Here is a 24,855-nt window from a genome sequence, read left to right on the forward strand (position 1 = left end):
TGTCCTTAATGCTCAGAAATACAGTTGTGCAGTAGCATCAGGGAGGCGTCTGATTTTGCCCCAATATTCCAATATTCTGTAGTAGGAAAACAACTTCAAACATACATTATCAAAGTGAATCTGTAATCAGGTTTTTTGACACTCCATCTAAGATCAGCATAATGTAGGTGGAGAGACACTGATTCTAGCGATGTGACACTTACTGGGCTGCTTGCTGTAGTTGTGACATTACTGTTTTGTCTGCTGCAGTTCTATCAGTTCTCTGAATGCTGAGTTTGTATAACCCCGCCCACACCACCAATTGACAGCTGTCTGTGTACACTGTGCATAGGCAGAAAGATGAAACTCAGTGGTGAGGGTTATTTAGATCTCAATAATATGGAAGACTACATAGCAACAGGTTTGCTATGGTGTTTTTAAGTTGCTATGTGGTGCCTTTTGGCCTCCTAATTTGGTGTGTATTTTGGTATCCAAAGAGTTACATTATGGTCTGAACTGACCAGTTTGAACTTTCCCAGTAATTCACCGGCTTGTCTAAATGTGCTTGAGGAAACTTTCCGCACTTGAATATGCTTTTTGATCAGAAATGGTGTCTTCCGTGGTGAACGCGCATACAGGCAATGGATGTTGAATGCATTACTTATAGTTTTCTTTTAAACAATTGTACCTGCTTATTCCTGGTCTTTCTGTAGCTCTTCATAGGCAGTTATTGGCTCTTGGACAATTCTTCTGATAATTCTGTTCACTCGTCTGTCTGAAATGTTGCTGGTAGCACCTGGTCATGGCTGGGTTATGGTGAAATGATGTTCTTTCCACTTCCAAATCATACCCCAAAAAGTGCTCGCTGGAACCTTTAGCAGCTCTGTCACCTGTGCTATCAATATGTTTTGCAACAGTAAGTTGCAAAGGACTTTAGACAGCTCACTGGTTTTACCCATCATGAGAAATTTCTTGTGTGGCACCTTGCTAATGAGACACCTTTCTATATGCCATGAGTTGAAGCAGCTGATATTATTTTTCACTACGTGGCGGAATTGCTTTTTAATTGAGGTACTGATAGATTTCAGCTGATGTCATGACTTTCCATTGATTATTGCACCTCCTTTCTTCATGTGTTCAATACAGTGCCTTGCAAAAGAATTCACCCCCTTGGCCTTTTTTGGCGTTCTGGAACCTCACAACCTGGAATTTCACTTTTTTTTGAGGGTTTGCATCAGTTCATGTACAAAACATACAAAATATATAATTGGTGAAGGAAGGTTGAACTACATGGACCTGGGCCTCTTTGCAACCCATGCAACTATCTAACATGCTTGCAACTGTGAACTTTTGTTTTTCTTTTTATTGTGAATCAACAACAAAAAGGAAAAAGTAACTGAAAACTTCAGTGTGCATAACTAAAGTCAGTACTTTGTAGAGCCTCCTTTTGCGAAAATTACAGCTGCATGTCACTTTGGATAACACACTATGAGCTTTCCACATCTTGCCACTGGGATTTTTGCCCATCCCTCAAGACAAAACTGATCCAACTCTTTCAAGGTAGATGGTTTCCTCTAGTAAACAGCAATTTTCAAATCTGAAAAAAAGATTCTCAATTGGATTAAGGTATGAGCTTTGAGTAGGCCGCTCCAATACATTTACACATTTCCCCTTTAAACTACTCAAGTGCTGCTTTAGGTTATTGTCTTGTTGGAAGTTGAACCTCCGTTCCAGTCTCAAATCACTGACGGACTGAAACAGGTCTTACTTACGAATATCCCTGAATTTTGCACCATCCATCTTCCCCCTCAACTCCGACCATTTTCCCTGCTCCTGCAGCTGAAAAATATGCCCACAACATGATGCTGCCACCACCATGTTTCACTGTGGGGATGGCGTTCTTGGGGTGATGAGCTGTCTTGGTTTGGCGCTAGACATAGTGTTTACTTTGGTAGCCAAAAAGTAAAATTTTGATCTCCTTTGACCACTGCACCTTCCTGCATACATTTAGGGAGTTTCCCACATATCTTTTAGCAAACACGAAACAAGCCTTCCAATTTTTGGCTGTGAGTAAAGGCTCTTTTCTGGCCACTCTTCAATAAAGGCCAGCTCTATAGAGTGTACAGTTATTGTGGTCATATGGACAGATACTCCAATCTCTGTTTGGGAACTCTGTAAAGTGTCTATCCTGCATCTCTGATTATTGCCCTTGTTGCCCGGGCTGAGCGTTTTGGTGGGTGGCCCTCTCTTGGCCGGTTTGTTGTGGTACCATGTTCTTTCCATTTGATCATAATGGATCTGATGGTGCTCCGGGAGATCATCAGAGACTTGAATATTTTTTTAGAACCCATCTCTAACTAGTACTTCTCAACAACTTTGTCTCTGACTTGTTTGGAGACATCCTTGATCCTCCTGGTGTTTGATTAGTGATGCCTCTCACTTACTGGTGTTGCAGCCTCTGTGGCCTTTCAGAAAAGGTGTGTATATACTGACAGACCCTGGGACACTTAGATTGCACACAGGTGGACTTCCTTTCACTAAGCATGTAACTTGGGTAGGTACAGTGGAACCTTGCTTAACGTGAACAATCCTTTCTGGGACTGTGCTTGTTAACCAAGTTACTCGTTCAGCAAAGCAAGATTTCTCATAGGAAATCATTGCAATGCAGACAATTCGTTCCACAACTAGTTAAATGTCCCATCCTGGTCCCCTATTCTGTCATTCCTTACACGCACAAACACACACAAACACATACAAACACACACAAACACGCACGCAAACGCACATATTATATGCTCACCTTACCTTCCGTTCCATCGCTGGTCTCCTGGGACTTGATGTTCTCCGGTGCGGGTCGTGTATCGGGTTACCATAACGACGAGGGAGGAACTTCCTGCCAGAGCGCTGACATCAAAGGCAGAGCCGCTTGCCTCTGATTGGCCAGCGTGCTGCCTTTGAGTAGCAGTGACAGGAACCAGGAAGTTCCTGCTTCGTCGCTATGGATGCCGATGCACAGCCTGGAGTGGAGCGGAGCGGCGCACTACAGGACCCAGAAGGCCGGCGATGAAACGGAAGGTACACATATTATATGCTCACCTTACCTTCCGTTCCACCGCCGGCCTCATGGTACTTGTAGTTCGCCGCAAGCACGTCGCAATGTACCCGGGTACTACAAGAACCATGAGACCGGCGATGGAACGGAAGGTAAGGTGAGCATAATACTGTGTGTTTGTGTGTGTTTTTGTGGACTGCAAGAGCGGGTTAGAGCGCAGTGGATGGACGAAACCGGAAGTGTGTGCGGTGAGGATTTTGCTCGCACAGCAAAGCTTTCTCGTTAACCGTGTTACAAATTTACAGAAAGCTTTGCTTGTTAAGCGAAATTTTCGTTAAGTGGGTTACTCGTTAAGCGAGGTACCACTGTAATTACTTTCGCAAAAAAAATTGAGCTTCATAGCAAAAGGCTTGAATTTCTAAGCACATTGCAATTTTTCTTTATTTTACCCCCATAAACTTTGCCTATATTTTTCTGACTTCACTTCCAAAACGTAACTATCTAGTGCTGATGCATCACACACAAATCTGATTACAAAAATATTTAAACACAGGTTGTACTGTAAGAAAAAAGGTAAAAAGCCAAGGTGGGTGAATACTTTCTCAAGACACTGTACTTTTTCCCTTTGTGATGTTACATTATTACATATAACTTAATTTATGGACATCTATGGTTTGATTTATTTGCCTGTAATAATTGGATAGGTTGTTATTTAGAAATTCATGTGAATAGCACAGTTTAGAAATATATTGAGTTAAGTATTGAACATGTCACCAATTTTCTATTTCACTCGTTGTATAGGAAATCACACAAATCACATCTAGTCACATATGTTTTTGATGTGTGTTATCCAGAACTGCACGTTGGGGCTCTTATTCCAGGGCAGTAAGAACAGAGACCTAATGTCCATGCCGCAGATTCTGCCGTCTCGCAATCCCTGTAGAACGGCTTACTCTTACCCTTCGTTTCTAGGCTTAGTGTTCTTCTATACCATTATGGCTTCACACCAAAACCCACAACAGTGACAATTTACCACTAGTTGTTTCACTTTCCATTTTTTTTTTTACATTTTTTCAGTAGTTATGCGCTGTGGTAGAAAAAAAAATGTCTCCAGCCACACAATCTTTTCCTTTAAGTTATAACCACAATTTTAACACCTTGCTTTGAAGAGGCGTTTTGGTTAGTATAACAACAGAGTTGTGAGACTTCATAGGCGAGATAAGACCTCAGAAATGTGATGCCGTACTAATCGTGGAACGTCTTCACACTGGTGGTCAGTTACCACTGAATAGAAGGATATTGTGAGCGGCGACACTCATCACATATTCAGAAGGATCAGGTGGCTTTTTAGTTTTTATAGAACAGATGAGATTATCAAAGGTAATGAAGGTAACCCGATATCCCAATTGGTGCCGATTTTAGAGCAGAGTTGTTGACTTGCCAACCCTTTTTTCCCAGGATAGCAGCATTAAAAACCATATTACTTAAAGGGGTGGTTCACCCATTTTTTTTATTTTCTCTGAGTGTAACTTACCATTATAGGCGTTTTCTGCATTGGCCTCTATTTTCAGTTCTGGCACTGAGCGGCGCTATCCTGCACCCTCAGTGCTTGTCACATGACCTCCTGGTGCTGCGGCCGCTAGTATCCTCTTACGTCCCGTCAAGTTCCGGGCTCTCAAACCTGACAGTTACGTCAGAGGATGCTGGCTCCACTCACAGTGATTGACAGGGCTGTGGGCGGTGACTACCGCACGTCACAGCCCAGCATCGAGGGGAGGGTCCGGAGGGCTTCAGTGTGGAGGGGTGAAGACAGAGCGCGCCGCTTAGCATCCGTCAGATGTGGGAGGTACAGGGCGCCAGTGTAGAGTACAGGGGGGTTTCTTCACCTGAAATCCCCCCTGTCACACAAGTATGTAATCACACTATCCGCTCGCTGTGCTTAGCTGTCAGGAGAGCCTGCGGTGTCGGCAGTGTGATCATGTGCTCCTACCAGCAGCACAGGTGACCGGATGCTGCATGGGACCAATTTGCTCTACTCTGTCACATGTACAAGTCCCAGAGTGGAGACAGTTGATGACATGCTCTGCTCTGACACATAGTGTGCTATATATCACAAGTTGCTCAACTCTGGGACTTGTTGTGCAGGTGACCGGATGCTACCTGTCACTGTCTCCACTCTGTGACTTCTGCTGCATAGTACCAGCTTTCTCCACTCTCACCTGCACAACAAGTCCCAGAGAGGAGCAAATTAATGACAGAGCACCTCTCACCCCCCCTTCTCCCCCCCGCTTTCTCCCCCCTCTTTCCCCCCCCTACTTCCTCCTCCCCTTCCCCCCCTTCTTTCTTCCCCTTCTTTCTCCCCCCTCTTTCTCCTCCCCTCCCCCCTCTTTCTCCTCCCCTCTTCCTCCCCCCTCACTCTCCCCCCTCTTTCTCTCCCCCCTCTTTCTCTCCCCCCTCTTTCTCTCCCCCCTCTCTTCTCTCCCATTCCTCTCTTCTCTCCCCCCTCTCTTCTCTCCCCCCTCTCTTCTCTCCCATTCCTCTCTTCTCTCCCACTCCTCTCTTCTCTCCCACTCCTCTCTTCTCTCCCACTCCTCTCTTCTCTCCAACTCCTCTCTTCCCCCTCTTTTCCCTCCCTCTCTGTCTTTTCCTTTTCCCTCCCTCTCTGTCTTTTCCCTCCCTCTCTCTGTCTTTTCCCTCCCTCTCTCTGTCTTTTCCCTCCCTCTCTCTGTCTTTTCCCTCCCACTCCCTGTCTTTTCCCTCCCTCTCTCTGTCTTTTCCCTCCCTCTCTCTGTCTTTTCCCTCCCTCTCTCTGTCTTTTCCCTCCCTCTCTCTGTCTTTTCCCTCCCTCTCTCTGTCTTTTCCCTCCCTCTCTCTGTCTTTTCCCTCCCTCTCTCTGTCTTTTCCCTCCCTCTCTCTGTCTTTTCCCTCCCTCTCTCTGTCTTTTCCCTCCCACTCCCTGTCTTTTCCCTCCCTCTCTCTCTCTCTTTTCCCTCTTTTCCCTGTCTCTCTCTCTCCCTCTCCTGGCATGGTCAGTACAGAAATGTCTCGATCGTGGAGGGGTGAGAGGGAGTAATAAATATGGAGTCCCTACTGAGTCTGTGTATTTATTTCCAATGAAGTATTTTTCTATGTGATGATTTTTTTTTTTTTTTTTTACCCTTTATTGGAGATTCTTAATGGCCAGGTCAAACTTGGCCTGACATTAAGAATCTCGGGCGTTATACCAGCTGGTAAAACATAGCTGGTATTAACCCCTTATTACCCAGTGTGCCACCTGCCACCAGGGCCACTTGAAGAGTTGGATACAGCGCCAGAAGATGGCACTTCTATAAAAGCGCCATTTTCTGGGGCGGCTGTGGACTGCAGTTCGCAGTGGGGGGCCCAGAAAGCTTGGGCCACCCTGCGTTGCGGATTCCAATCCCCAGTTGCCTAGCTGTACCTGGCTGGAAACAAAAAAATGAGCGAAGCCCACGTCTTTTTTTTTTTTTTTTTTTTTTTTAAATTATTTCATGAAATAATTAAAAAAACAAAGGGCTTCCCTATATTTTTGGTTCCCAGCCGGGTACAAATAGGCAGCTGGGGGTTGGGGACAGCCCGTACCTGCCTGCTGTATCTGGCTAGCGTACAAAAAATATGGCGAAGCCCACGTCATTTTTTTAAAAAAAATAAAAAGTTTTTAGGCAAAAACCTTTATAAAAAAGAAACAAAACTTCCCTGGATTTTCCATTGCCAGTGAAGGTAACACCAAGCAGCGGGGGTTAGCAGCCAGTAGCTGCTTGGGTTACCCTTAGCAATAGGAACTGCAGCGGGAGCCCATACTTATTTTTTTTTTTCTTTTTTTTTTTTAACCCTAACCCTAGGGTTAGGGTTATGTGATTGTTTGTTTTTTTTTTTGTTTTGTTTGTTTTTTTTTTTTTTAAATATATTTAATTTAAAAAAAAAAAAAAAAAAAAATCGACGTGGGCTTCCAGAGCATTTTACTGCTCACTCATGCCTACTCCTGACCACAGCGCCAGCAGAACAAGTAATCAGAAGACTCTAGTGTCGGCCGATTACTTGTTTTGTGTCCCCCTGCATCCATCGCAGCTTGTGCGGGCTGTGAGGTCACCTGAGTTCAGTCCAGCACAGGAGTCAGCTGATCTGAACTCAGCTGAACCCCAGCCCGCACACGCTGCGATGGATGCAGGGGGACACAGAACAAGTAAGGCCTAAGCCACACTGCAAGAAAAACGGTGCGAGTCGAGTGCGATAAAACATTGCTTTCCATTCGGACCAATATTAGCCTGTGTATCAGCGCACATGAGCAATTATTTTCTCAAACCTAATCGGACATAGAAAGCAATCGCAGCATGCTGCAATTGTAATGCAATAATGCAAGACTCTTTCTCTTACCCATTCAAGTGTATGGGGTGAGAGAAAAATCGCACTGCACTTGTGGTACATCGGTGTACCGCGAGTGCAGAGCGAGAATCGCAATAGCCGACTACGGAGGAGAGAGGGAGAGAAATCCCTCCCACCCCTCCTCAGTGTCGGCCCGCTCTCCCCTCCACAGCACTGGCCCGCCCCTTCTGAATGTCGGATCACCCCCCGCAGCTGAGGTCCACTCACACAGCCTGATCTCAGTCGCAGGGACTCACGCATGACACTCAGCTCTGCTATACTGCCAGCGTGAGCCGAGTCTCATGCGAGGGGATCGCAGTAATCCCCGTGTGGCCCCTGCCTAATCTGCTGACACTGGAGTCAGCTGATCTGAACTCAGCTGAACTCCTGTCACACAGCCCGCACACGGTCACCTGTGATCGGCAGCAGGCAGTGACCGCTGTTAACCTCCAGCCATTGCAGCGTGTGCGGGCTGTGAGATCAGGAGTCAGCTGACTCCAGTGCCGGCCGATAAATTCTGTGTCCTGCTGCAGAAGGATCCGGTAAAATAACGGTTGCATGTGTTGCACATTTAATCCACACGATCCGGTCATATGCGGTTTGCTGTTTTTTGCCTACAGGCAAAAAAACGCTGATGTGAAAGTAGCCTGCAAAATTCATGCCACACGGATGATGACCCCTTCATTCCCCCCCCCCCCCCCAATTATCTTTTTCACATGTTGTGCCGGCTAATAATCACAATTTCTGTACACACACACACACACACACACACACACACACACACACACACACACACACACACTATGAACTATATGTGAACAAGCAGAAGATAGACGCTTTCTTCCCCTGGTTGTGCAGAGCTGGGAGCTTCGGCTGTCTCTATTGTGATTGCTCTCAGTGCATACACACTGGAAAGAGGCAGGGAGGAGTCTTTAGGTGGAGAGGAGAGCTGGGTGGGTGTGTTAGATACAGCCCTAGAGCCACAAAGAATTATGGGAGTGTTAGGAACTGAACCCAGGAAGTCAGAAAAGAGATTAACCCCATCAGAGCTGGAGCCAGCAATGAAGATGTGCTGCTAGAGCACGATAAAAGGTAATATTGCTGAAAAAGCATAATATATGTGTGGAGAGGCACATATTAGCAAGATTTATCAGAAAAAAAAATCAGTTTTGGTAACTGGACAACTTTTTTAATTTAGTTGAATATCCATCTATGTAATGATACCCTTGCCTTTTAGAAGCCTCCCAATTAATAACAGCTGATCACCTGGGATGAAGAAGCCACATCTTCAGCAGATTACTTTGTTAGGAGATCTGGCCTAGCAGTAGTACAGTTTGCAGGAACTGTGAAGTACGGTAGTATGTTTGGAAATGTCCTCTATATTTAGAGTCCAGAGTTAAACAATAACTCTCATCAGTCTTGCACATATTTCAATAAAGAACTTTGAACCGTGCCAGGACCACTTACATTTAGCTGTCCTGTTGTTTCACTACAATGCGTGTTCTTTCAGCAGTAGAAGATACTATCACTGCCCAGCCTAGGTCTCAGTTGCATCTTAGAACAACCATGTCCCCAGCACTGATTTGCAGCTTACATTCACTGTACAATGCACATAGAAATCTGTGATGGGGGTGGGGTTAGTTTTCTGAGCTCTGCTACATGCTATGCCTAAAAGATCTGATTGTGTCACAACTGCTGCACCCAAGGTCTCTTTTTCTACATCATGCTGCTTTCAGATGAGGTAGCAAAAACCCGGTGACAGATTCCCGTTAAGGCTGCTTTCACACATCAGTTTTTTGCCATCAGGCTTAATCCAGCAAACACAGGAAAAAAAAACGCATCCAGCGTCTGTTGCCGCCGGATCCGTTTTTTTCCCCTATAGACTTCTATTAGCGCCGGATTGTGCTGGATGGGCTTGCGTTGCTTGTCTTGCGGCCGGATGGAACGTCGAAGGGAACTTTTTTGTTTCCGGCGTTTTTTGTTTTGTGTGCGGTGAAGCTTGGGGCGGTAGTGCCTGCGTATGTGCAGTGATGATGGGGGTCTTAATGCCTGCATGTGTGTGGTGATGATGGGGGCGGTAGTGCCTGTGTGTGTGCGGTGATAATGAGATCCCTCTCCCTCTCTAATGAAGAAAAAAAAAGAAAAAAAAAAGCGGATCAGTTTTGTTTTGTTTTTTTGCTGGATCCATCGCATCAGTTTTTACACAATCTGCGACGGATCTGTTGCATCAGACACAAACCTGATTGTGCCTGAGGGCAAAAAACAGATGTGTGAAACCAGCCTAATGCAGTTCAAATTTGGAGAGAAAAGGGTTAATAGACCGCTCTGCCGTAGAAAAGAGGATCCATGTAGGAGGAATGATTTTATTTGCCTACGCTTTTCAAAGCCTTATGGCTTCTTCCTCAGGACAAATCATATACAAACATCAGACATGAAAGCAGGGGGTATATATAGGAGGGGAAAGGGGCGAGCTAGAACATTCGAGAAAGGCTCGGCATTACCTTTTCAGGTGTGAGTGACTCAAATCACAAAAAAAGGCCATAAAAAGAACATTATTAATACAAGAATAAGAACATTTCTAATATCCTACATCAAATCTGTAAGGAGAATAAAATGGTAAAAATACAGTATTTACTTGAAATAAAAACATTTGTTCGAACCAGGGCCGGCTCCAGGTTTTTGTGGGCTCTGGGCAAAAGAGTCTCAGTGGGCCCCATCCACACATAGACATGCACAGATACATACACATACAGGCATATGTACACATACATATTTAAAGAGAAATTCACAAAAACACATAAAAATAGACATAAATCTATATGCAGTCATACACACTGACATACATAGATATACACATCATACATGCACACACAGACACATTAGAGATATTTCTAATATTGGGAAGCTGGCAACAGCCTAATTCACCTCCCCCGCTTGTCTCCATCCAGCTCCTCCTGGGCATGTGTCTATGCCACGCTGATTGGTGGCCGTCACTAACAGACATGGCCGCACATAGAGCACACTGACACTGCTGTATTTTCATCACAAGAGAGGCTGGGGACATACACATTACTGGGGGGCATACATATTACTGAGGAAAGGGGTATACAGCAATGGAGGGGCAGTGGCTCTGGGGTGGGGGGACAAACATCTCTGAGGTGGGGGGGTGACGTGCAGCTCTCGGGGTATACAGCTTGGGGGGATATACAGCACTGGGGTGGGGGGACATACAGCTCTGGGGGTATAGTAGAATGCAGCCTCCATGTTCCTCCATATAGTGTTATGAAGCCCCCATAGTCCTCCATATAGTATTATGTAGCCCCCATGTAGTATTATGCAGCCCCCCATATGGCACTATGCAGCCCATATATGGCACTATGCAACCCCCATATAACATTACGCAGCCCCCATATAGCACAATGTAGACCCATATAGCATTAGGCATCCTTATGTAATATACAGTCGCCGTATAGCACAGTGCAGACCCAGATAGCATTAGGCACCTTCATTTAGTATACAGCCTGTATATTGTACAATGCAGACCCAGATAGCATTGGGCACCCTCATGTAGTATACAGCCTGTATATAGTACAATGTAGACCCAAATAGCATTAGGCACCCTCATGTAGTATACAGCCACCATATAGCACAGTGCAGACCCAGATAGCATTAGGCACCTTCATGTAGTATACAGCCCCCGTATCATTTAATGCACCCCCATGGTCGTCTGGCACCACGATTACATACATACTCACTTCTCCTCGTTCCCCTGCTGCTCCGGTCTCCTCGGCGCTCCACTGCTGTCGCTCTGACCTCTCAGCAGGCGCGCAGTGATGACGTCGAGGGGGGGGGGGAGGCGTTGACAGCGCGGGCACTGATGTATGATATTACAAATGTTCTTATTCTCTATTGTATTAATAATGTTCTTTTTAATGCCTTTTTTGTGATCTGCTGACAAAATAATTTCTTCTACATGGATCCTTCTTTCTATGGCAGCGCGGTTTATTAACCCCTTTTTCTCCATATTTCAAACTGCATTTCCACGTAGATTCTGCTGCAGCTGTATTTACGCCATTAGGCCTAAGCCACACTGCGAGAAAAACAGTGCGAGTGGAGTGCGATAAAATATCGCATTCCACTCGGACCAATATTAGCCTGTGTGCCAGCGCACATGAGCGATTTATTTTCTCAGCCCTAATCGGACCGAGAAAACAATCGCAGCATGCTGCGAATGTAATGCGAGACTCTTTCTCTCGCACCCATTCAAGTCTATGGGGCGAGAGAAAGATCGCTCTGCACTTGCAGAACACCGGTGTACTGTGGGTGCAGTGCGAGAATGGCAATAGCTGGCTACGGAGGAGAGAGGAAGATAAATCCCTCCCCTTCGCAGCACCTGCGCTCCCCTCCTCAGTGCCGGCCCACCCCCCGAAGCTGAGGTCCGCTTGCACAGTCGGACCTCAGTCGCAGGGACACTCGCATGACACTCGGCTCTGCTGTTCTGCCAGCGTGAGCCGAGTGTCATGCGAGGGGATCGCATTATCCCAGCGTGGCCCCGGCCTTACAGTGGTTGTGACTCACCTCCACACCAGGTAAATCTACCCTTACAGCACCATTGCTGACAGTGTTTTAGGATAAGACCCCCATTTGCGCTTACTGTCGCTTCCAGCACTTTTAACCAGATTTCCTTTTAATAAAATTTAATTTTGAGAATTGTAAAAATCTACATTGGTCTTAAAGGGAACCTGTCACCAGTTTTTTGCCCTATAAGCTGCGGCCACCACCAATGAGCTCTTATATACAGCATTCTAACATGCTGTATATAAGAGCCCAGGCCGCTGTGTAGAACATAAAAAACACTATAATACTCACCTAAACCAGTCGCTGCGGTGGATGTGGCTCAAACGGGCGTCTTCGTCCTCCGGGGCCGACACCTCCTCTTTCGGCCATCTTCGTCCTCCTTCTGAAGGCTGTGTGCATGACATACACACTCGCTGGTCCCGCGCATGCGCACTACAATAGTTTGATCTGCCCTGCTCAGGGCAGATCAAAGTGCGCCTGCTCAGGACCTGAATGCCGGCGAGTGTGTATGACGTCGGACACGTCATGCACCGCGGCTTCAGAAGGACTACAGAGGCAGCGACAAAGATGGCCGAAAGAGGCGGTGCCGGCACTGGAGGACGAAGACACCAATTTCAGCCACATCCACCACAGCAACCGGTTTAGGTGAGTATTATAAAGTGATTTTTTTATGTTCACAGCGGCCTAGGCTCTTATATACAGCATGTTAGAATGCTGTATATAAGAGCCCACTGGTGGTGGCCGCAGCAAAAAACTGGTGACAGGTTCCCTTTTAATAATCTGCTTCAATTTGGGCAGACTGCTATATTTTATTATATCCTAATGCCTGTGTAGTGTGTTTGTTTCTGTTTTTACCTTGGCTTGTTTTACGGACTATTCTTTTGTCTTCTGACTTTTTCTGCTCTCTTGGTTCTGACCCGGGTAGCAGAACACTACTGCTAGCCAGCACCATTGTATCGCAGATTTTTCTATGGTCATAGACAAGGGAAGTCCAGATCATTGTACAGGGGTTAAATGGTGAAAGCCAGGACAGCTTCTGGTACCTGGTAAGCAGAGTGGCTTGCTCTAATCCTTCCTGTAGTAGCCATTTTTAGGTGCCAGATGCCGCATTGCACATTCTCGCCTACCGTAAACTCACTTGGATGCTCTGCAAGCCGCTCAGTGGTTTATACAGACAGGGAATGGTGATGCCAAAGTTCCATTAGGCGCCAGACCTTTTGCGGCCTGTAATTGGATGCAGTCAGTCACAGGCCACAGTGGTATGCTGGCTGGTGGAATGGTGACATTACAGGTTCCTGTGTCTTTGTAGACCGCAGAGCAGCCTGCACTGTATCCTGATGTGTGCTGGTAGGGGAGTACGACTGTTAAGGTTATATTTTATATGTCCTACCCTTCTGGGCCAAATTTTGTTTTGCCTGTAGAACTCCTTCAAAGTATGTTTCCGTTATTGCTGTATAACACAGTCATCTTCTTTTACTAAATGTCATTGTTTATGGCGTTTACATGATTTCTGTGCTGTTTTTTGTAACATAAACATTGTATTTCTTTTTTTCTTTTTTTCCAGTTCAAACACCTTTTAACTTGCAGAAGAAGTCCTATAATTTTAATTCTACATTACACTGGGACTACAACCTGACCTCTGTCACTCCCTATTTTCAGGTGGAATACAGGTCTTACAAGTGAGGAATACTTTATTCATTTTTCTTGTTAACGTGATGTATCTGTGTGATGTATACACAGGGAGCTTTACCAGGGCATACACTAAACATACACTGCATATTGAATATGTGGCCAAAGTGCTTAGTGTGTATTTGAGTATACGTTGTCCACTACTGCACAGCCCTTTATGAATAGATCATTTGTGTCTTTAATATATTAAAAAAAACCTGCACACGTACCTCCGATGTCATCACTGTGTCCCCCAGGAGTCACATGAAATTGTTACGTAATTCTGCAACCATTCAGCAGTCACTGATTAGCTGCAGCCTTCAGGCGTAGCAGATTTCCTTAGATGGAATACTGCAGGATGCAACCGGTCATTGACCACTGATTGGTTGCAGCGGTTACATGACATAATTTCCTTGTGACTGCCAGGAAATTCAGCGACATTGAAAAATGATGCCAGGCTGTATGTATATATGCTGTTTTTTATTTTTCATTTTAGCCTGCATATTTGAGCTATTCATAAAGGGTTGTCCAGCAGTATAGTTGATCTTGTGTAGATTGCTTGTTTGTATGTGTAAACGCTAGATTAATACTAACAGTGCTGTTCAATGGTTAAATACTGATTATACAAGCATGGAGGAAGTATAAATACATCAGCACACACAAGTTTGCTCTAATTCAGAAATCAGAACTAAATCTACCTGTATACTATTTTATACTATTCCAAGTCAGTGATTTTCTAGGGTGGGGGGTACAAATGAATCTGGTGACCACCATAACCTGGAGAGAAATCTCAAGTCTATGAGCTCCAGGCTATAGCCTTGTCTTATAAAATAAAATCTACCTATGGTTCACAAGATATCAACGTAAAGCTTAAAGGGAACCGGTCACCAGTTTCTTCAGTGTTGAACCAAACGTATCACATTCTGCAGCTCCTGGGCTGCATTCTATGAAGGTGCACCTTGTTCCCTGACTCCCCTTCCAGACCCCAGGTGTACCATTCTGGTCGGATGGGCGTTGTTTTTTTGGCCTCCTGTACTTACTTGTGCCGCTCGTCGCCGTCCTCCTTTGATGATTGACGTGGTGATGCCTCTGTCATCATCCACGTAGCTGGGCAAAATCTCGTGCCTGCACAGACTCATTCCTCGCTCTGCCCCATTGCGAGAAGAGCTGGAAACATAGGTGTGCTTGTGTGAACCGGTGAGCTCTCTGCGCAGGAGCGAGATTGTGAGAGAGCGCAAGCGCACTTATGTTTTCAGCTCTGCCTGCAATGGGGCAGAACAAAGAGCCCCTGTGCAAACCGGGAATGACTCTGCGCAGGCACGCGATTTTACCCAGCTACGTGGATGATGACTGAAGCGTCATCCACATCAGTTATCAAAGGAGGATGGCGAAGAGCAGGAAAAGGATGGACATGAGGCCCAATAAAGAATCCCATCTGACCAGAACAGTTTATTTACATACGTGGCAGCAGATTTTATAAAGGTACTTCTGGGGTATTCAAGGGTGTCAGGGAACAAGGTACACCTTCATAGAATGCAGCCTAGGAGCTGCAGAAGGTGATACTTTTGGGTCAATACTGAAAAACTGTTGTCAGGTTCCCTTTAAGTGTGTTTTCATTCCGCAGACACAGAATGGAGAAGACATTTCTTTACTGTATACTCGCTGCTAAATATGTAAAAAGAAAGCAACTTTTGACTTGTGAGGAAATGGAAACAAATATTTTTCGGTATTCCATAATATTAACTGCTAGCTTTCCATTTCAGAACTGGTGGCTGGATGATTGTAGAGACTTGTCTGAATATTTCACATAATTACTGTGATCTTTCTGAAATCATCGATGATCCCTTTATTCGTTATAAAGTTCAAGTGAAAGCTTTGGTGGGCTCTGAGATGAGTAGCTATGCATCGACTGAATTCTACCTGATAAACGATGGTAAGTAATCATGATGAATTGGGTTTTATGGCATAGGCTGCTATGCCTTTAGTTGGCCATAGGCACATAACACAGGAACCTTGTGGCTAGGCAGTGATGACAGAAGTGACCATATGCTGGTACCATCTCTTAGAATAGCGCCATATCTGACTGCAGATTTGGACCCAGTCCCACACATGCTCATAGTCAGTTCCCTTACCTAATCTTGAGAGCACAATGGGACTTGCTAAACAATTACACTAGCTGAATAACCTCCTACCACGCCAGGATCTGACAGACTTCCTTCCAAACTATACAGGAAGCATGGGAATATATTTCTCCAGAGCTTTTCAATACAGGCACAAAATGATATGCCACGATTTTGGTAGGATCACAAGAGAAATGGCTCAAGGAGAGCAATTGTTCCCCAGCAAAAATTTAGAAACCTGCTTTCTCAATTATAAGCATGTATTTGAAAATGTATTTAGGGGAGATTTACTTCTCCAGGACCAAAGCACTTCCCAGCGCATCATCTTTCTTTTTACGGAGCCGGTATGCTACTGGTTTAGTGACAGTTTAGACTAATAGCATTGTTACGCCAGGACTGTACACTGCCAATCCTGCAGGAAGAGGCCGCTTTACCTCCCAAACACTATACACCTGCAAACATGGGGTTAATCTGCAGGTTAATAGCATTCCAAAGCTGCCTAGCTACTACACTGAAAGCCCCTCAATCAGGAGGAAATTAACTTTATTCCTCACAGCAGCCTGCGGCTTTCAGTCATACATTTGCGGCCGATGCTTAGTTCACAGTAAGCAGCGGTTGTAAGCACATTGACGGACAATTGTCTCAGCAGGGCATCAGTCCAACAATGGCTGTAAGTGCAGGACGTGCTTATAGCCGACGCTCACTGTGTACTAATCACAGCTACGCCTCCGACTGAAAGCTAGAGGCTGCAGAGAGGAATAAAGTTAATTTTCTATAGGCACCCGGACTTTCAGTGCAGCAGGTGCACAGGTGTAGAAAATTATTAACCTGCAGATTAACCCCATATCTGTAGGTTAATAGGATTTAGGGACATGGCAAGTTAATTTTAAGGTCTTAGGATCAGGTTACTTTAGACAAGAAGAAGAAACATAAGAAAAGAGATCTGTCCTAATTGTGCAAATGAACGAAGTCCAAGTGGTATGCAAACCTTCCTTTGTGGATTTCCCCACCTTCCATGGCAAATCTGTAGAAAAGCGTGAATGTGTTCACTTGTTTTGTGGGATAAGTAGTACTTTGGAACTAAACCATCCATCTTATGTGATGTACTGGAAAGAATTGTGTGAAAAAAACGGAAATTCACAATAGTTTTGGGGTTCTGTATTGTGTTCATTAAGTGTTACAAATGACCAGGCAGTATGATTCTCCAGGTAGGTACAATTACAATCATGCAGTTGTTCTTTGTTTTTTTTATTTGGTGAGAAAAATTTTGAAATCTGTAAAAGAAAAAAAAAGTTGAAAAAGCACCTTTGCCTCTTATTGCATTTTTTTCTATTTTCAGCAGAAAACTGACAATTCCAGCATTTTTTTTTCTTGTTACGCTATTTACCAATTTGTTTATATTTTTGAGTAAAGTGTAAATTGCAAAACATTTTGTATTTTCTGAAAAAGACAAATGGTCAAAATAACAAAAATGCATTGCTTTCAGACCTCAAATAATGCAAAGAAAACAAGTTCATAATCATTTAGAACTTACAATACTAATAATGTTTTAACTCGGGAAGAGTTCAGAAATCAATATTTTGTGGAATAACCATAAATTTTAATCCCAGCTTTCATGCGTCTTGGCATGCTTTCCACCAGTCTTTCACACTGCTTTTGGGTGACCTTATGCCACTCCTGGTGCAAAAATGTAAGTACTTCTTTTTTGTTTGATGGCTTGTGACGATCCATCATCCTCTTTATTACATTCCAGAGGTTATCAATGGGGTTCAGGTCTGGAGATTGGGCTGACCATGACAGGGTTTTGATGTGGTGGTCCTTCATCCACTCATTGATTGACTTAGCTGTGGGGCATGGCACATTGTCCTCCTGGAAAAAAACAGTCCTCAGAGTTGGGGAACATTGCCTGAGCAGAAAGAAGCAATTGTTTTACCAGGATAACCTTGTATGCGGCTTGATTCATGCATACTTCGTATGAATGCGTCCTAACATATATAGCTTGCGTATAACTTAGATGAGTGCAATTCGATGTTTAATTGCATAGCACTTTCTCCAATGTTATACTATGAGGAAGTGCCAACTAGCGTTTTTTTCTCATGTACAGTTAGAATAAAAAAAAAAATAAAACTTGCTTCATGGTGCGAATGGCAGCGAGTATCGGACGGTGCACATCCACTCAAGTCAATGGGTGCAAAATATCGGACTGCACTCGGATGTCATCTGAGTGTAGTTCTATATATGCTATCATAGACAATGGAGAAATAAAGGTATCTATCTTCTCTTCACCTGTTGTTATGCTGGGGGCGAGAGGACCCTCGCCGAGTGACGCCACACAAAGGGAACACCAGGGAAAAAATACAATGGGTGGCCCTGGCGACCGGGAGAGGGGAACCTACGGTCACTTCCTAACAGTCACCTGAGGCTGATCCCAGCACTCCCTAATGTCCCTAGATTGGTCCTTCCCCCTTTGTGCAATTAAGTGCCTAGGCCCTCCCTGGCTCTGAATTCACTTTGACTAGTGCAAAGTCCAACTCACTACAAGGTAAAACACAGATTGAAAAGACAAAAAAATAGTTCTCCACAGCTACATGCAGGAAGCTTCTCAGTGGCAACAGAAACAACACCTCAGCTTCTCCAGAGCTAGGCCTCATCAAAGTGGTCAGTTATAGTATGAACTCTAGCCGGCATAGAAGAGAGTGAGGAGTATGTTTATATGGCGGAAGGGCATTGACTGCAGCTGAGATTTAACAGCTACAAGTCAATCTCAGCAGGATAGAAAAGAGACCTTAACCCCTTCAGCGCAGAATAGAATTAACCTTTTTCTATCCAATACAATTTCCTGTTTCGCCCATTGAAAACCAATTATAGGTCGTCATCAGTTATATTTATTCCCGTGTTTGGTAGTGAAAACGGAATCTGCTCAAACCCATTGGCAGAAGATGACATTTGTTGCCACCCACCTATTGATGTCCCCTGCCAGGGGACAAAGGAGCTTAACGGATTATTTTGAATGTCCCCACTGGGGGGGACTCAGGATAGGAAAAGGTTAAATACACTCCTACTCAAGATAAGCAATGAGCGAATTCTTAAACAGAACAGCGATCAACCAAACGCTGAGACCTTCTGAGCTCATCAAATCAGAACTGCTGGCATTTTACTTAGCACAAATATTACTCCACTCTATGACTTAAAAGGATTTTGTAATGTAAGGTAAAGACGTGGCTGTAATGACGCTGTAATACTTGTTACATTGATACATTTGGCGAAGAAATCTGTTTTGTGGTTCGTCTGCAGTCAGCATTTGAGGTTTTCTACTAATTAGCTCTTTTCCTCCCTGTTTGTGATTCCCCAGCCTCTCTTTCTGCCTCCGATGTTTGAATGGCAGGTCAATGCTGAGATTTCAAACAAAGGAAGGCAATTAACAGAGTGGAGGCAGCGGAGGGGCCAGGTAATCACAGATCACAGACAGGGAGGAGAAATCCTGTGCACCTAAATCTAATTATACTTCAAATAGTGATGAAAGAAGAGCCACAAAGTGGATTTCTTCACTAAAGGTATAAATTGAATCAGTATTACAGTGCAATTAAAACCGTGTCTTTATTTTATATTGCAAAATCATGCTGACAGGTTCTCTTTAAGTAGCATTTTTGGCTCGGCGCATGCCACTCGGAAGCAGCTCCAAATTCACTAAGTGGCATGCACAGAATTTGGCACCTCTTTTACTCCATCAAGCGTACACTACACCAGCATTGATGAATCCTGCCCCTCAGTGCGCACCTTCCTATTAAGAGCTTTCAGTACTGAGTAGTATAGAACAATACCATGTCTAACAGTAGTGAGACCTCTAGTGGTAGCATTGCATTATTACAACTAATAAAATCACATTATGTTTTTCCATACAGTACATGGCCCCAGTGAGACCTCTAGTGGTCCGGTTTAGGCCATGTTAACACTTTCAGTATTTGATCAGTACTTCATATGAGCATTTGTAAGCCAAAACCAGGAGGGGTGAAAAATACAGAATAGTTGCTCTTGTTTGTATTATACTTTGACTCTAAATGTTTCATTGCTGGTTTTATCTTACAAATACTGATGTAACATACTGAGTGTTTGAACGTGGCCGATAACTGGACCTTTTAGATGTCTCACTTGGGCCATGTACTGTATGGAAAAATCTAAGATCTGACTTTGCTAGGTGTAATATATGTAATGCCACCACTGGAGGTCCCACTATTGTTAGACATAGTATAGTGCTATGCTACATAGTGGTCGAACTATGAAGTCCATTTTGGGGGCTGGACGGGCTTCTGCTCTCCCTGCATTCTCTCCTATTCAATGCGCATTGACAGTGCACTCTCTTGCCAGCTTGTCACTTCTTATTAGAGCCGGCAAGGGAAAGCACTGTCACTGCACATTCAAAAGAAGGAACATATTGAGCATATGTTGGAATTGACAGCTGATGCATGCTTGGTAGAGCAGGGACTAGCCAAGCAACTGAAACGAACATCACTGCTCAAGCTTCAAGATGAAGTCACTGACCGCAGGCTCCCCCGATGCCGGTCCATTTGAGTACCTCTGCACTGGGGATTCTCAAACAAAATGTCATCATTTAAGGATGTAGCTAATTTTTGTTGTTAGGTTTTTTTTTTCCCTCTTTTTTAAAATCTCCATTAATGTATGAGGGTTTGCTTTTTGTATTTCAAGTTATAGTTTTGAAATACACCATTCCTTTTACTATATAGTGTATGGGAAATAGGAAACAAAAATTCCATATGCAGTAAAATGGTGGAAAAAAAAAAGGCGGCAATTCTGCCATTGCTTTTTGGGTTTAATTTCTACAGAATTAATTGTTCAGTAAAAATTAACTGGCAACATCATTAGTTAGGTCTGTACAATTATGGTGATACCAATTGTATATCTTTTTCTGCTATTGGCTTTTATAGTGGCTTTAAAAATTCTGAACTTTGTAAAAACATTTTGGTTTATGTCGCCATTTTTCGAGACCCATAACTTTTTTTATTTTTGTCAGTGGAGCGGTTTGAAGTGCACATGTGGTGGTCGTGTTCGCCACTAAAACTTTTTTGGGATGGAGCCTTTAATCTAGCCAAGAAAATATCTTTATTTCCTGTGGTGTTGACACTGGAGCTGGCAAAGCTATCCCTAGGGGAGTTATGTGCCTCCAGGTACAAAAAGGGCTTACTTCGGCTTATATACTGTCCGCGGCAAAAAGGCTGATCCCGAGTTACTGGAGACAGGAGAAGTCTCCGTCACATGCTGAACTGGTGTTGGAAATTAACAACATATTCAGGATGGAAGATTTGATAGGCCGGACCTCTGGTAGGTCTGACAAGGTATTTGATACGTGGTCCCCCTGGATTATGTTCTGGGACTCCCCGGACATGGCTGAGTGGCTGAACTCCTAGAGGTCGGATAGCTTGACCCTCTTCTTGTCAGTAGGACTCTTTTTCAGAAGGTCTTGTGTTGTCTTTGATTGGGGTGGTCATCCGGTCGAGACTCTGCTTTCCTTTTTTTTTTTTTTTTTTCCTCCGCTTACCTCTCTATCTATACTTTCCCTTCCATTTTTTTTCTGTTTTTCTTCCCTTTTTTATTTTTTTTTTTTTTGTTTTTCCATTTGTCTTATAATGTGGTATCATTTGTATAAAGCTCTGCTAATTTAGCATGGAACGGATTATGTAGAAGCCCTCTAATATTTGGATATGGATATTCAGTGCGAATAATAGAGACATGTTAAAATTTTTCTATAATAAGGGTAGTATTGTTTCTCTCCTTGCTAATTGTTCATAGATGTCCATAAATGTTTCATGATGTGGAGATGCCTTTTTCAAATTAATAAAATTTGGCTTACAAAAAAAAGGTAATTTTGTATGTTTTTTTTATCCTTAGGTATTATTGGACCCCCTAAAATGAATGCATCTGTCAATGGAAAGTTTATAGTCATTGATATTTGGTACCCAGATGTACCACATGTTAATGACAAGCAGACTGTAGGAGACCATATTGATGACCTTGGATATGAAATATATCATGGAAACGAAACTAAGGTATTTTATTACAAGAAACATTTAATTTAAGTCAGCCTTATATTCTCAACCATTATGAACTTTATTTAAATGTTTTGATGTGAACATCTGAATAAAAAAAAACAAACCCTTTTCAGGTTTTTTTTTCCTGGTTAGTAGAACAAACCCAATAGGCTGAAACCTCTGGTGAAATCCAGTGTATTGATCTTTCATTCCACTGACAGATGTCAGTAGGGCTACTATAAGGCTATGTGCGCACGTTGCGTTCTGTCTTGACAAACTGCAGCGTTTTGACAACTGTAAACACTGCGTTTGCCAAAAAAAAAAATGCATCCAAAGCGCATGCATTTTGGATGCATATTTGCGGTCCCACTCGGCTCTGCTACATCCCCATAGAGCGTGGCTGGCTGCGAGACAGAGCTGCGCGATGAGAATGAACTTGGATGAACTTCACCCGACTTCATTGTCATCGTGCGGGCCTGTATGTGTGCCGCGGCCTGATTTGCGGTCACCGGTGACCGCAAATCACCTTAGTGACTGAAGTGAGCCGAGCAATCAGCGGTGTCGTCCCTCGGGTTACCCGCGGCCAGCTGCAGTCATCAGCCCGAGACCACAAATCGCCTGAGTGACGGCACCACTGATCACTTCAGTCACTCGGGCGACATGCTGCTACAGTTGGAAGATCCAGCGGTGGCCGCGGGTAACCTGAGTGACGTCATCACTGATAGCGCGACTCCCTTCAGTTGCTGCGTGGAGCTCGCAGAGAGCGGTCGTGGTCTGTGGCCGCTCGCTGTCAGCTTCAGATGTAGCAGACCTGAAAGCGTCGTAGGACCTTGTGTGGATTACGTCGGACCTGGAGGGCTATTTGGGGATTAATAAAGTGGAGAAAGAGGGTGTATTTTTGTCTTTTAATCTAAAGAAAGGATTTTTTGGGTGTATGTGTTTATTTTCTTTAACTTACAGATTAATCATGGTGGGTGTCTCATAGATGCCTGCCATGATTAACCTAGGTCTTAATGGCAGCTATTGGCTGCCAATAACTCCTTATTACCCCGATTGCCCCCATAACGGGGGCCTCCCCATCCAGAAAATACCAGCCTTCAGCCATGTGGCTTTACCTTGGCTGGTATCAAAATTGGGGGGGGACCGCAAGTCATTTTTATTTTTCAATTATTTATTTATTTTACTGAACGATATAGACCCGCCCACCGACAGCTGTGATTGGTTGCAGGGAGACAGCTGTCACTCAGCGTGGGGGCTCGTCTGAATGCAACCAATCATTGGCGCCGGTGGGTGGGGGAAGCAAGGAATACGAGATGAATAATGAGCGGCCGGCATTTGCAAAAGCTGGCGAAGCCGCCGGAGCTTTGTGACAGCTGTGCAGCGCTGCGCCGGTGATCGGTGAGTATGAAAGCGAGAGGGAGAGACCGACCGACAGAGAGACCGAAAAACCTGTGTTTTGTTTGTCAAAAAAGCATGCAGAATGTAACAAAATGCAGTGCAAGCGAACAGCTATACATTTTGGTTGCGTTTTGATACCCCTCATTGATTTCAATGGGTGTAAAATGCAACCAAAACGCACAAAAGTGATATGTTGCTTTTTTAAACGCATCGATTTTGTCAATATTTAGCATTCAAAATGCTGCGTTTAAAAAAAGCAATGTGCGCCTGGAATTTGCTGACTTCTCAAAGACTTTGCTGGGGAAGCACAAAGCATGCATTTTGACAATGACACGCTGCAGTTTTAAACGCAGCCAAAACGCAACGTCCGCACAAAGCCTAAATCTGTCATTGGGAACCTTGAATTTTATAATGCCTTGTCCTTCCAGATATGTCATTGGAGAAGAGTTTGGCCTCTCCTGACAAAATTGCTGGGTTTGGTCACTTTTAAGGAAATTGGTGGAATTCTGCACCAGTTCCCTATTATGGCATCATATTAGTCTGACTTTATGTCTTCTAACTGTTGCCATGAAGCACACACTATGCCATAGGGTCTACATAACAATACCAGAAGGAAATATGTATTTTCATTATGGCTAGAAAAAACAAACCAGCATCTAGAAATTGCATTGTATATATCAAACTCATGAAAAATAGCATCTAAAATTGTACCATAATTGGGACATCAGTCTCCAAAAAAAAAGAAAACTGGTAAGAAATGATGATGTTTTTGCTGTATTTTTAGACTTTTTTTATTAGAAGCAAAGCTTAGAAAAATGAAACGCTAATATACATCTGCTCAAAGCGGGCATAAAAAGATATTCAACATCAGACTGTCCCTCGGGTACTGGGTACGAAACATACAGCTGCAGACTAAAATGCTAACCATGAAAAAGTGAACTCTGGCAGTGCATTACTGCTATATGAATACTTAAAAAAAAGTGATGGTTAGCTAATGTATTGGCCAATGCATGTGAGTCCAATGACCAATGGCAAGGTAATCTCTTTATATCAGGAACCTAACTTGAAATGTCACTCTCTGGATAAAAAACCTCCATGTCTGGGCAAAATGACGCTATCTAGGTTAAAACCTCTATATGTTTCGTAGTTATAATGTGTTTTTCAGCTAGCACCTGTTTACACCTATTGGATATGCGGGTCAGTCTTTTTGTATAATTGTAGTACATATCTTTCTGATTGAGCACTCTCTGCCCTATAACCAGGCTGTGTTCACTCCCCTTGTAGCAGGAGTCTATCTGCCCAGACATGGAGGTTTTAACCCAGATAGTGGCATTCAACCCAGACATGGAGGTTTTTTACCCAGATAGTGGCATTTCAAGTTAGGTTCTCGGTATACAAACTTGAAATGCCACTATCTGAGTAAAAAAACCTCCATGTCTGGGAAGAATGCCACTATCTGGGTTAAAACCTCCATGTCTGGGCAGCTAGACTCCTGCTATAAGGGGAGTGAACACAGTCTGTTTATAGGGCAGAGTGCTCAATCAGAAAGAGATTTGCTACAATTATCCAAAAAGACTTACCGGCACATCCAATAGGTGTGAACAGGTGCTAGCTGAAAAACACATAACTACGAAAC

The 24,855-nt window shown here is 43.9% G+C and overlaps 1 protein-coding gene across 1 annotated transcript in view; it reads left to right on the forward strand.

Moving 5' to 3' along the window:
* IFNGR1 (interferon gamma receptor 1) overlaps window positions 1-24,855 on the forward strand; it is a 94,189-nt gene that overhangs the window by 59,173 nt on the left and 10,161 nt on the right. Inside the window, exons 2-4 of the mRNA XM_075338251.1 lie at window positions 13,554-13,668; window positions 15,421-15,590; window positions 21,682-21,839. Of these exons, the coding sequence (XP_075194366.1) occupies window positions 13,554-13,668; window positions 15,421-15,590; window positions 21,682-21,839 (443 nt within the window). The remainder of the gene's footprint in view (window positions 1-13,553; window positions 13,669-15,420; window positions 15,591-21,681; window positions 21,840-24,855) is intronic.

The sequence above is a fragment of the Anomaloglossus baeobatrachus genome, chromosome 3, assembly GCF_048569485.1.
Source record: "Anomaloglossus baeobatrachus isolate aAnoBae1 chromosome 3, aAnoBae1.hap1, whole genome shotgun sequence".
Taxonomy (NCBI): domain Eukaryota; kingdom Metazoa; phylum Chordata; class Amphibia; order Anura; family Aromobatidae; genus Anomaloglossus; species Anomaloglossus baeobatrachus.